This window comes from Hyaena hyaena, unplaced genomic scaffold (assembly GCF_003009895.1).
Source record: "Hyaena hyaena isolate Hyena2069 unplaced genomic scaffold, ASM300989v1 scaffold_287, whole genome shotgun sequence".
Taxonomy (NCBI): Eukaryota; Metazoa; Chordata; class Mammalia; order Carnivora; family Hyaenidae; genus Hyaena; species Hyaena hyaena.
This window is the reverse complement of record NW_024080919.1, coordinates 2,104,820-2,118,265: the sequence shown is the minus strand read 5'-3', so window position 1 is coordinate 2,118,265 and position 13,446 is coordinate 2,104,820. Positions and strand designations below refer to the sequence as shown.

General features: G+C 40.3%; 1 protein-coding gene across 1 annotated transcript in view; it reads right to left on the bottom strand.

The window, feature by feature from the left end:
* Positions 1 to 5,723: 5,723 nt before the first annotated feature.
* The window catches only part of ARMC1 (armadillo repeat containing 1), a 39,193-nt gene continuing 31,470 nt past the window's right edge, over positions 5,724 to 13,446 (bottom strand). Inside the window, exons 5-7 of the mRNA XM_039246996.1 lie at positions 9,301 to 9,417; positions 9,135 to 9,209; positions 5,724 to 7,895 (exon numbers count right to left, since the gene is read on the bottom strand). Of these exons, the coding sequence (XP_039102927.1) occupies positions 7,704 to 7,895; positions 9,135 to 9,209; positions 9,301 to 9,417 (384 nt within the window). The 3' untranslated portion in view covers positions 5,724 to 7,703. The remainder of the gene's footprint in view (positions 7,896 to 9,134; positions 9,210 to 9,300; positions 9,418 to 13,446) is intronic.

The window sequence follows — 13,446 nt, the reverse complement described above, 5'->3', positions numbered from 1 at the left end:
CAACCGCAAGACACACAGGGTAGCTATTATATTTATGAATGTACAAATACTTAACAGCAAGTCAACTACTTACTTTAGGGGAGGAAATATAATATTCAGGGACTAAATCAAAAGGCCTATGGAGTCATGTTCATCTTGCCCCCACCAACATTCGAGGCTCACTTTAGACTCCACACACCAGCCTCGTAAAGTTCCCTGTGTCTGGAACGCTTTCCTTGCCCCGCTTGGCCAGCGAACTCCTGCTCATCATTCACGTTTTGACATAAATCTTAATTTCTTCAAGAAACCTGATTCCCCCACCTCCCTTCCCCACAGCGTCAGGTCTCCCAAACCTGGCTTGTCAGACATCACATTTGTCATTATGTGTTCCACGACCTTCCTTCCCACTAGCCTGCGTGCCTCACGAAGGGGGTCTGTGGTCCCCCGAATAAGCACCATGACTGGCAGAATATCGGTTTCCAAATACTTAGTAACTGAATTTAATGACATAACTGGATAACACCCGCAAGTGCCCCACTCTGATAGAGGCCCGGGGCTCCCTTCATCAGGAGTGGGTGATTGCTGGCATTTGCTTGGTCTCCTTTGAGCTTCACCAACCAGAAACACTGCACCATAAAGAGTAAGGAATGTACCTTCAGTTTTTATTTCTAATATGACTTTTTGAATATAAAAGCTAGATGTCTAATGTAACTTCTGTGGAGGTTAACAACAGCTGCTTGGCACCATAAAGATCTTCACAAGTGTCTTGAAACATTGTTTAATCTCCTTGAGCTAGTTTTCTACTGAATTTAACTTAAACTAGTTCTCTTTTCTCAGTGGGACCAGAAAGACTTGGTTTTGTTCCCACTAGATACATCTTGCTTTAATGCGATGGGTCACATGAATCTAATCTTTTTTTTACATAAATTAAATTTTTTTAATGTTTCATTTATTTCTGAGAGAGAGAGAGAGAGAGAGAGAGAGAGAGAGAGAGAGAGAGACAGCATGAGCAGGGGAGGGTCAGAGAGGGAGACATAGAATCTGAAGCAGCTCCAGGATCTGAGCTGTCGGCACAGAGCCCGACGCGGGGCTCGAACCCACGAACCATGAGATCGTGACCTGAGCCAAAGTCGGATGTTTAACCGACTGAGCCACCCAGGCGTCCCTACATGAATTTTTAAAAAACAGATTTCTGGGGCACATGGGTGGCTCAGTCAGTTGAGCGTCCGACTTTGGCTCAGGTCACGATCTCGCGGCTCGTGGGTTCGAGCCCCGCGTCGGGCTCTGTGCTGACAGCTCAGAGCCTGGAGCTGCTTCAGATCCTGTATCCCCCTCTCTCTCTCTCACCTTCCCCTGCTCACGCTGTCTGTCTCTCTCTCTCTCAAAAATAAATAAATAAACATTAAAAAAAAACAAGATTTCTGTTGCTTGGAGGAACGTGATAAATTAAATTTTTCTTAAAATACTATGCATTTCCTCTGACATTCTGCACTGAGAGGTAATTATTCCTTTTTCCCTTGAAGTTTCTCTCTTAAAACTGAGTCCTGACTTCTGGCTCAACACTTTCACAGGCTGCCTTCGGGTTTTCATCTACATTTGCTTTAGCCCTATTTATTTTATCCATTGGAAAGGTCGGTATGGCTGATTTTTCATGTATTTCCTCCCTTCTTCCATCTCCATTCATTTCCTAGTACCATTTTTGACTCATTCGATGGTACTTTCTTACCTATCAGTCTTCTAATTCACTTAAGCCAAAATTCCTTTTTTCTACCAATTGCGAAATCACTTCTTCCTCTGAAAGTATTTTTTTTTTTGCCCAATTTTTGCTTCTACTGGATAACTCAAAATATTTGTTTGCACAAACTACACTGTGCAGTACTGTGGGAAATACTGTTGCAATGTGTGAACTGCAAATATTTTCATTAAGGAAATGGACAAATCTCTTTACTATGTTAAAGGACTTTTATAAATCAGGTAAAAAAACAACAACACTCAAATCTCCTCTCTCCTCTGCCGACATATGAAAAAAGGGCAGTTCGAGGAAAAAATGCTCAAATAGCTCTTACATATATAAAAAAGCTCTTATTCAGAAGCTACCCCCTTTTTTTAGACCACAAAGGGCTAACTATAGCATAATACAGCTGGAGAGGCTAAAGGGAAACAGGTACTCCTATCATTCTGGTGAGAGAAGAAACTAGAATAATCTCTAAGGAGGCAGGAGCTATAAAAATTAAAGGCACTCTACAGGCTGTAATGTAGCAATTCTACATCTAGAAATCCACTCTACAGATATACTAAATACAGCACTGTCAGTAATAGCAAAGGATTACAATCAAAACAATGGTTAAGTAAATGATGGAACATTAATATGAAGCTGTGAAAAAAGAAAGCTGCTTTATATGAGGATATAGAATAATTTCTAAGACACACTTCAAAAGAAAAATCTAAGGTGCATGGCATTTTATTACATGTATGGGGAAAAAATTGAAAAAGTTGGTAAACTTACAGAATATGCTTGGAGGGCACAGAGATTAAGTAACAATGGCTATCCCTGGTGGGAACCAGAAGACGGTGGTTCAAAGCAAGAGAGTCACTTTTCACTTAGATACCTATTTTGAACACTTTAAAAATTTACAGTGTTGGAGCACCTGGCTTGTTCAGTAGGCTGAGTGTCCAACTTTGGCTCAGGTCATAATCTCACAGTCTGTGAGTTCAAGCCCCACCTTGGGCTCTGCGCTCACAGCTCAGAGCCCAGAGCCTTCCAATTCAGTCTCCCTCTCTCTTTGCCCCTCCCTGGCTCATGCTCTGTCTCTCAAAATTAAATGAACATTAAAAAGAAAAATTTAAAGTGTTGGGGCGCCTGGGTGGCTCAGCAGGTTGAGCATACAACTTCAGCTCAGGTCATGGTCTCACGGTTCGTAACCTCGAGCACTGCATCAGGCTCGCCACGGTCTGCCTGGAGCCTGCTTGGGACCCTCGGTCTCCCTCTCTCTCTGCCGCCCACCCCACCCAAAATAAATTAACAGAAAAATATTTTTTAAAGTAAAAAGCAAAATTTCAAAAGGTAGCAGTCCCTGGCTGGCTCAGTTGGTAGAACATATGACTCTTCATCTCAGGGTCATGAAGCTTACTTTAAAAAAAAAAAAAAAAGGATAAAAATTAAAGTGTATACTAGTTACCAACTGAAACAGGTTAAAAACAAGTAAGAATAAATCGAAATGTTTAGTTATTGGTACTACTTATGTTGCAAGATGACAGTGGACTTGTTTTCTTTATGTATTTCTTTATGCATATTGAGCTTTTTTGTAATAAATATTTTAAAGGAGATGGTAGTATAAAGGGGAAAATTCCATGGGGCGCCTGGGTGGATGAGTTGGTTAAGGCTCCAACTCCTGGTTTTGGCTCAGGTCATGATCTCATGGTTCATGAGTTTGAGCCCCACAACAGGCTCTATGCTGACAAAGCCTGCTTGGGATTCTCTCTCTCCCCAGCTCATGCTGTCTCTGTCTCTCTCAAAATAAATAAAAACTTAATAAAAAAAAAAAAAAAAGAAAAAGAGGGGCGCCTGGGTGGCTTAGTCGGTTGAGCGTCCGACTTTCGCTCAGGTCATGATCTCGCGGTTCGTGGGTTCGGGCCCCGCGTCGGGCTCTGTGCTGACAGCTCAGAGCCTGGAGCCCGTTTCAGAGTCTGTGACTCCCTCTCTCTCTGACCCTCCTCTGCTCACGCTGTCTCTCTCTCTCTCCCCTAGAAATAAAAACATTAAAAAAAATTTTTTTTAATAAAATAAAAAGAAAAAGAAAAAAAAAGAAAAAGGAGGAAATTCCAAATAAGAAAGAGTCTAAGCAAAGATCTAGGGGGTAGGATGAATACAAAATACTTAGATTTTAATAAAGAAGCAAGACTAACAAAAGCAGACGTTTTCTAACAGTGAGATAAACAACTATGCCTCACATACAGAAAATCTGTAATAACGCTATAGAACGTATGAAAGACTAGGTTGGTAGCTCAACTGCCATGGCATTTTTGGTGCTAGGCCAAACAGTCTAAACCAAGCCAGGGGCCTCTGTTGACATTACAGCAGAAAATGACAAAAATACTGTTAAGATTAATCTGATAGGTTAGAAGATGGCTACTCTAGAAGTAAAAGTAGCCAATTTCTGGCCCAAACATGTTTTCTGTGGCACAAGTAGTATTTTAAGGTCTGGAACAGCCACTACACAAAGTCCAGAAGTTGGGCATTCACTGTGAAAGGCCCACAATCCACATGACAAACAGAGATTCCCTCTGTAGACACCAGCTGCTCTGCATGTTCCCTTTGTTGCGGCCTCTCTCATGGCTGTCATGCACCTCACTTTTCTGGCGTCCAGCGTTTCCGACTGCTAACAGGCGTCCAAGTCCCCTGACGTGACTCAGGCACGAGAGTATGGAAGCGAATGATGGCGGGAGAGCAGGACCCAAGAGGCAGGCTGCCCGGTGGGGGTATAGCCTCGGGAGCCACACTTTCTGGGTTGGAGTCCTGGCCTCACCACTGACCAGCGCTGTCACCTGGGATGAGTGAGCTACTCTCTCTCTGCTTCACTTTCCCCATCTGTAACAGGATGACACCCAAGCACCTCCCTCCTAATTGTTAAGGGTTAAAGGACTAAATATTTATTATAAAGCACTTAGCACAGTGGCGGACACAGAATTAGGTTTCAAATCTACTGCATGGCTACCATGAGCCTGGTTCTAAGAGAAACAAAAATTCACAGACTTTACATCTGATAGGGATAGTAGAGGGAAGGGGAGTTCTCAAAGATGACGGTACAATGGAGATTTAGAAGTTATCCACACAAAGGTAACAGAAATCCTGGCAACAGATGAATTCTTCAAGGGACATTTAGATAAAAATCACAGAGCTGTGAACTAACCCTCAAAAGCTACCCTCTGATTACATGAAGATGAGGAGCCAGAGTGTGTCTGGAAAGGTACAGTGTCTCACCTGGGGTTCAGGACAAGAAGAGAACCGTGTCAAACTTCCAGAATCAATAACTCCATCTCACAATTTTAAGATTTTAGTTTCAAGTTACTCCTGATGATCTCACTGCATTCAAATAATGACTCTATAAATAGTAGAATTATCTCCATTCCACCAATGAAGAAAAAACTCAAATTATTACATAAACTACAGTAAGTTATAAAACAGGAAATCAAAACAATAAATGAATAAATAACTTTCTCCTATGACAATTCTATAAGAATCAGGATAAGCTGACCTTAACTTCACTGAACAGAGTAAATATTATGCTTCTCTCCCACTTTTGTGAAAAATAAAAACCAAATGAAGAAACTTGCTAATCGTAACCAAAAAATCAGAAACATGCCAGAAAAGGAAAAATAAACAACCTGACATTTTTCCTATTTGCCCAACAGGTTAATCAGTATCTTTCATTAATTTTTACGATTCAAAAAAATGTCTTATTCATCCTCCTAATAATATACTTGAGCACTTACTACTAGCCAGGTACAGCTAGGGACTTTCTCAGTTCTCAGAGCTAAGCTGAGGAGAAACACTGGTAAATATAATTTCGACCTAATGTGATAAACGCTACACTGAGGGCATGTACAGGAGCGGCTGATCCAGACCCAGGAGAGGCAGGTGCGGCCCTGGGAAGGACAGGAACGGAAGATGCGTGGGAATTAGTCGGGCGGTGCCAGGCTCAAGAGTAACCAATAATGCTTCCATCACAAAAATGCAATATCCATTCAATTTTAATTGTGTTACCTTTTATTATTTTACACTGTATTTCAAAAAACAAAAAATGCCGTTACAGTTGCCTTAACTGCTCTATAAGACCTGGAATAAAAGAATACTTAGAACACACAGACATCAAGCTGTTAATACCTACTTGTACTGAACCACTGCTACCAAAGAGATGGAGTTTTTTAAATAGGCAGATGTGTGGCAATGCAAAATAAAATACAAACTTGTCAAAACAGAACAGTAAACTTTGTTTTAATGGCTATAGAAAGGAGGTGGTTTTGTTTTCGTTTTTCAACACATCTGGTTCTGGCAGCAAGCTGTATTATGCACTGAAAGCAATTCATGCCCTGAAAGCTTCTATTTGCAGTTGTGCGCGTCATCTGAATCCGAGCCCAGACACATGAAAAGATCATTCTTAATACCCTCGATACCCCTCCCTCCAGAAGGTCGTGAACTCAAGATTCCTGTTGAAGTATTTTACAATAATTTTTTTTTTCCAGTGAAACTGGATGCTTTTCATTTTCTCTAAAAGAGAAGCAATGAAAATGCAAGGAAACCCTCCAGGGTCCAATCTTCACTTCACATTCTCCCCAAGTAGTAAAATAGCAGCTCTACATGTTGATGAAAATGAATTTCAATTTCTCCACATTAGTTTCTTAATCATATGAGCCCTAAAATTTATCTATATTTCCAAAAAGAAAATTTTAGGTGCCAAATATTTCAGGAATTTAATAAAGCATTATGTATGTAATTAGCTCTTATCTACTAAAAAATATATATATGTATAAATATTTATATTTATTTCTCTTACCTTCACTGAAGTTCTTTTTTTCTGGCTGGACATGAGAAACAAGATTAAGTGGACCAATGCTGGCTTTATGTCTTTATAAGCAATAACTTGAGTTTTTCATTCAGTACGACTGCATGTTCATAATAAATTCACAAAAGGCAATACAAGGACACACCTACTGAACAGGCATCGGCCAAGCAAGTCAGGTGTCAAGGTTAGACTCTTATCTACCCAGTGGGACTGCGGCATTATCCGCATCCAACTTTTGTTTTCTTTTTTCAAGTCAGTTCTTTACTTTTTTTTTTTTTTTTTCCCCTAGCAAGGGACGGTATATGACCACAAAGTCAGGCCGAGAGACCATTCACAGTTGCTCCCAATAGTATGCCGGACGGAACTCGTAAAGAGCTGATATAAACCAAACTAAACAGTAGTTAACTGGAACCACAGCTGGTCACATTCAGTCTCCAACAGCACTTTGCTAATACACAGGTTTCCTCCTTCTTGACTGATTTTGTGTTAGTCTTATTAAAACTACCACAAATAAGATCGCAAAGCTTTTGTCGACTTGTATTTTTAGAGGACTGCTACTTTCATATGAATATACCTTAATTCACCAAATGTCTTCATAGTAATGTTCTTTCTATAAACATGGTTGGCAAAATAAAAAAGGCACAAGCGGGGGATAACGGGAAGCATGTTCAACTTTCAGTGAAGAGTACCAAAGCAAGTATGTTTCATGAGGAAAAGCAGCGAAAAATATTCAGTGATTCATGCACAACTTGAGCTAAACAACAAAAAAAACCAAAAAACAAAAACCTTCTCTTCAGATAGGTCCTGAGGCTTGAGGAGAAAACAAGTTTTCCTAATCATGTGCTTCACGTAAGATAAAATGTAAAGCTGCACGTATACATGTTTGGTTTAACGGTGGACCCATGTTTTTTCAAAAAGTGAGGCAACTGAAGGAAAACAAAACCAAAGCACCTTCCTAAACACAGCAACTGCAGCTGTAGCCTCTGTCCTTTTTACCTCCGAGTGGGGCAAAACGCCCAATAAAATGTAGAAGGCAGCAAACGCAATCAGGTAATCTAAAAACTTTTCATGATAACTTATTGTAAATTGCACTTGACAGTTCACCACAATGGAAAACTGGCCCCTTGTTGGTGCACACAGTCTTTGAGACGCACACTGAAGTCACCAGTAAAAAGATCTGGACAGGAAGTTTGCGGCTGTGCTCAGCCAGCTGGCCCCACCCTCCGGGTGCGAGCCGACCCGGGACACTGCTTTGTCCTGTTCTTTTGTGGGGCTCTCATCCTCAGGCAGGTAGTCAGGCAGTTCTGTGTTCTGTTCTACTTCCACAGGCGTGTCCTGGAATGGGACCAGCATCTGATAAAGAGAACATGGCAAGAGTTACAAAATCAACCTGACCGACACAGATCCATGTCCTAAGTTAAAGGTCAACTACACTCCTCATTCTAATCGTTGTAACTATTCTCAGTGGCTGTATTCCTTTAAAAATGCCCCTCTTACATGAAGAAAGGCCCAACGGCTGAGCACGGCATTAGGCAGAAATATACTTGAAAATTAAGATGCTCTTCTCCTGAGGCTCTAGGAATAAATGTGCAACCTGTGTATTTAAAGAAAACAGGAGCTCTTTGGGGCGCCTGGGTGGCTTAGTCGGTTAAGCGTCTGACTTTCGCTTAGGTCATGATCTCGCGGTTCGTGGGTTCGAGCCCCGCGTCGGGCTCTGTGCGGACTGCCAGCTCAGAGCCTGGAGCCTGTTTCAGTCTGTGACTCCCTCTCTCTCTGACCCTCTCCTGCTCACGCTGTCTCTCTCTNGCCAGCTCAGAGCCTGGAGCCTGTTTCAGTCTGTGATTCCCTCTCTCTCTGACCCTCCCCTGCTCACGCTGTCTCTCTCTCTCTCTCCTAGAAATAAATAAAAAAAACATTAAAAAAAAAAATAAAGAAAACAGGAGCTCTTCACAGTATCTGGCTACTGTGGGCCCCGCAGGGCCACTGAACCTTTCTATAGAAACACAAATAAGCTAAGGGGATACAGATTTGTTCTCCCTATCACAAAGATGGTGGTCAAAGTATCAAGACGCAAAAATTTTCACTGTATTTACCTACCCAATGGTGGAAATAGACATTTATACTTTGGACTGACAAAACTAATTAAGGTTAGAAAGGGGCTCCTGGGTGAGCATCTGACTCTTGATTCTGGCTCAGGTCATGATCCCAGGGTCTTGGGATCATGTGCTGAGTATGGAGCCTGATGAAGATTCTCTCTCTCTCTTTGTCCCTCTCCCCACTCACTCCCTCTAAAATAATATAACATACCTAAAATAAAACCAACACGAGGAGCCTCTATATCCCTTATTTCTATATAAAATTAGGAAGACCTATCCACTGAGATAGACTCTGAAATCCATAAAACGTAAGAACAGAGCTTGAAGTCTACAACAGATCTCTATGAAAGAGCTATTAGCCAAGAAACAGTAAAATAATTTGACCCAATCACATTCCTATATATTTGGCAACTAACAGCCTGAAAATACTAGCAATTTGCCAGCCATAAGGAATAATCAAGAATCAGGTATAAAGAAAACTAAATAAAGCATTTACCTCTTCTCCACTTTCACTTTTCACAACTTGCTGAGCCTTCATAACCTTGGTTGATGCTATTGCTGATGCCAAAGCCTAGGCCAGAATGAAAGGGAACAAATTTGAACACGTGATTTGTTCACCTATTAACCTCAAGCACATTCAGCCATTTATTTAAAATACTAACCTCCGCTTTCAAATCTGAACGGATCCGCACCACGCATCTCTGAACAGCCATTTGAAAAGTAAAGCTAATAACACCTTTAATTTTTAACAAAGCTTCTTCACAGAGATTTCTCCGAGACTGAAAAGGTAAAAGCAAATTATTATTACAATTGATAGAATGTTAAATAAATCAACTCAAACCACACTGAATTAGTCATTATTGGGGGTAGAAGGGGGAGCAAATGTTCCGATTTCAGTTTTACCATCTCATACATGAGGGCATGCTGGGGGTGCTGTTTAGTCAAGCTTACTAACTTTTATAAGATCAACAGAATAGTAATTTCTGCTGGAATTTTTTAAGCTTCATTACTAATACTTAGTTTTAATCCTTTTTATCAGAAATAAGTTAGCCAGTCTTAACTTCTATCTTAATTCAAATGGAATGGAAGAACAGTACAGAAAAAAAATTGCTAGGGGTGAGGAAGAGGGGAAGGGGGGTGATGGGCATGGAGGAAGGCACTTGTTGGGATGGGCACTAGGTGTTATATGGAAACCAACTTGATAATAAACTATGAGAGAAAAAAAAGAAAAAGAAAAAAATGCTGAAAAGCAGAGGTTCCTCTAGCTCAAAGGTAAGCAAATTACAGTCAGCCAGCTGTTTTTACAAATAAAGTTTTACTGGGACACAGCCACATACATTTTTTACATAAATGAGGCTAGTTTCATACTATAGCAGAGTCAGTAGTTATAACAGAGACCATATGCACTACCAAACCTAAAATATTTACTATCTGGCCCTTTAACGAAAAGATTTGCTGACCCCTGCTCTTAAAGGATAAATTCTAATGGACTGATGCCACAATTAGTGACTGTTCAGTACCTGAGTGACCACTTCTTTTTTTTTTTTTTTTTTTTTAATATTTTTTATTTATTTCTAGGAGAGAGAGAGACAACGTGAGCAGGGGAGGGTCAGATAGAGAGAGGGATGCAGAGACTGAAACCGGCTCCAGGCTCTGAGCTGGCAGTCATCACAGAGCACGACGCGGGGCTCGAACCCACGAACCGTGAGATCATGACCTAAGCAAAAGTCGGACGCTTAACCGACTAAGCCACCCAGGTGCCCCCTGAGTGACCACTTCTTAAAGCACCCGGTATTTATAAACATCACTGCACCCTTCCCTTACGGCATTGTCAGTGGTCACCACTACGTTCTCAGGGTTGTTAATATACTCTTCTTAGGTCTCATTTTCCTCTGACAACACAACACAACATACCCTTCAATACACTATTAATAATACACTACTTTAATAAACTAGTAATAATACACTATTACACTTTACATTTAATACACTATTAATAATACACTACTTACACCATTGATTATTCCATCTGTCTCATCTTACCTCCTAGGTCCAGTGCCTAAAACTAAGTGATTTTCTTTGTACTTCATCCCTCAGTAGACTATTTTCATCACCTCAGTCATCATTACCATGGATAAAAGGGATGTATATCTCCAATATGACTTTATTTTCATTTGTTATCAGATATATCCAGTTGGATATCAAGTGGTCATCTCAAACACAAGATCCAAAGCAAAAATGGGTTAAAAAGTAACTACAGTTTCACTATATCCCTCCCTCCACCTCTGGTTCACATATCATTATCACCGTCTCTACATTTTCCTGTGTCTGTACTGAGACCAGGTTCTGATTCAGTACTTCTGAGGGGACAAGAATCTGCAACTGACCCAAAGTCTCTGGCTCACCCTGAGAAACACTGTCTTCAAATTACTTGATTCACTCTTTTCTTCACTGGATATAATCAGTCTTCAACCTTATTCCCACAATCCTTCACGAGAACTCCTACCATTGCTTACCTCTCTCCTAGCAATACAGGAGGGTGCGTAAGCCAACGTGCTACTATTTCATTTTAGATTTTAGCCATCACTTTCATACAATATATTGGCCTATATTTTTGGGTGTGCTGTGTTGAGTTCTATTATTTGGTCTGTGCTAGCTTTCAAAAGCAACTATACTATCCTTAGTCACTAATATTAAACAGATGGTTGGGCACCTGGATGGCTCAGTCGGTTAAGTGTCTGACTTCAGCTCATGTCCTGATCTCACAGGTCCTGAGTTCAAGCCCCACGCTGGGCTCTGTGCGGACAGCTTGGAGCCTGCTTCAGATGCTGTGTCTCCCTCTCTCCCCCTCCCCAACTTGTGTTCTCTCTCTCTCAAAAATAAAAAGAAACATTTTTTAAAAAATAACAAAATTAAACAGATTGGAGTGGTAGTATTTTATATATCTTGGTATCTTACATTTAATCAATTTACATTTACTGAGCTTGCTTTCTAGAAACTTTTCAGGATCTTGTGGTCCCAGTTTCAGTAAGATAGTTGTGACCTATCTTATTTGGCAATGCTATGGATAATACGCATATGGAGAACTTCCCTGAGTCTTATTTACTGAATCCTAAATCCTGAGGCCTAAATGCTGCAACAGCACAACTAGAAAAAGCTGCGGAATATCTACTGTAACCTACCAGCCATAGCTAGAGAGATAAGTGGTAATCTACCAGTTGCTACCACTAAATATGTCAAGTTGTATGACTTATCACTGCTCAAAATAACTTCAGGAAGACTTCTAAATCCAGTCAAGATGGAGAAACAGGGACTGGAATTAGCCTTCAGGGTTAAACAACTACAAAGAGACAAAATAAAACGAATGGAACAATGATTTCCAGACAGTGGAAAACAAACATCCCTGAAAGAAGGAAAATAAATGCAGTGAACTCCACAAGACATCACGTATCGCCTAGAAAGTCTCCGGGCTCTAACGTAGGAAGGACAACTCCGGGAGCACCATTGGCCCCTTCAGTTAAGGACACAGCTGAAAATTCAGGGAGGTCAAGGCAACAATAATTCACAGGACAAAGCAGAGGAGAGAGTGGAGATGTGCAGAGAGGGTCCACCGAGAGAAGCATGCACTCGACATCTGCAGTGGGCTCCCCTCAGGTTTCTGCTGAACGACGATCTGTACACGCAGATGAACATAAACCTGAGGCTGAATAAAGAACCAGGCTCACAAGGAATAGAAGGAACAGTTCTGCAGGCTCAGACCATGCTGGAAACATTTCATGTTCCCATCAGAGAGTACAAAACCTTTTATATACATGGAGTATGAACAAAGAGCCCAGAAGAGTACTGCCTCAGAAGTATAGCAAAATTATCCCTAGGATAAAGGGAGCTACGGTCCTACCTAACAAAGCTTAAAAAGGCAAGCCTCAAAAGATCTGTTTATAAATAACTCTGATCTAAAACAAATCTCCAGAATATTTTTAAAGGATGTGCATACAAATAAATATATGCTGTACCCAACAAAGTAAAATTTGCAATACGTGGCACCCAATCAAAAATGACCAAGAATGCAAAGAAGCAAAAAATTGTAACCTATGTTTAGAAGAGTCAATATATAATTACAAAAATCAATCTATAAAACACACTCAGAATGCACAGATGATTAAATTAGTACCTAAGGACATAAGGACATTCCACCCCTCTTTTATATTCAAGTAGATAAAGTATAAACATGCTATGGAGATATAAAAAAGACCCAAATCAAATTTCTCGAAATTTGTCTGTTAAAATAAATCTTAGCAAATACAGCAACAGAAACTATCCAAAATGAAACAGAGGGGGGAAAAAGGAATTAAAAACAAAATGAGCAGAGTATCAGTAACCTACGAGACTTCACATGGTTGAATATGTGTAACAGGAATCCTTGAAAGACCTAGGGGAAAAGGGGATAGAAAAAAATATTTGAAGAAATAATGGAAAAAATTGTCCAAATCTGCTGCATACAAAACCCAGACATCCAAGAAGCTAAATAAACATGAAGAAAATTATACCAAGGCACGTTATAAACAAACTGATCAAAAACAGCGATAAAAGAGAAACTCTTAGAAGCAGAAAGAGTGGAAAAAATATCTATGACATACAGGAGAACACAAATAATAGAATCCTAAATAGAAACAACGCAAGGAGGAAGACAGTGGAGCAATGCCTTGAAGTGCAGTTGAAGAAAGAAAAAGAAGAAGAAATCCTGTCACCTAGAATTTCACAACCACTGAAAATATCTTTCAAAAAAATAATAATAAAATAAGGACTCT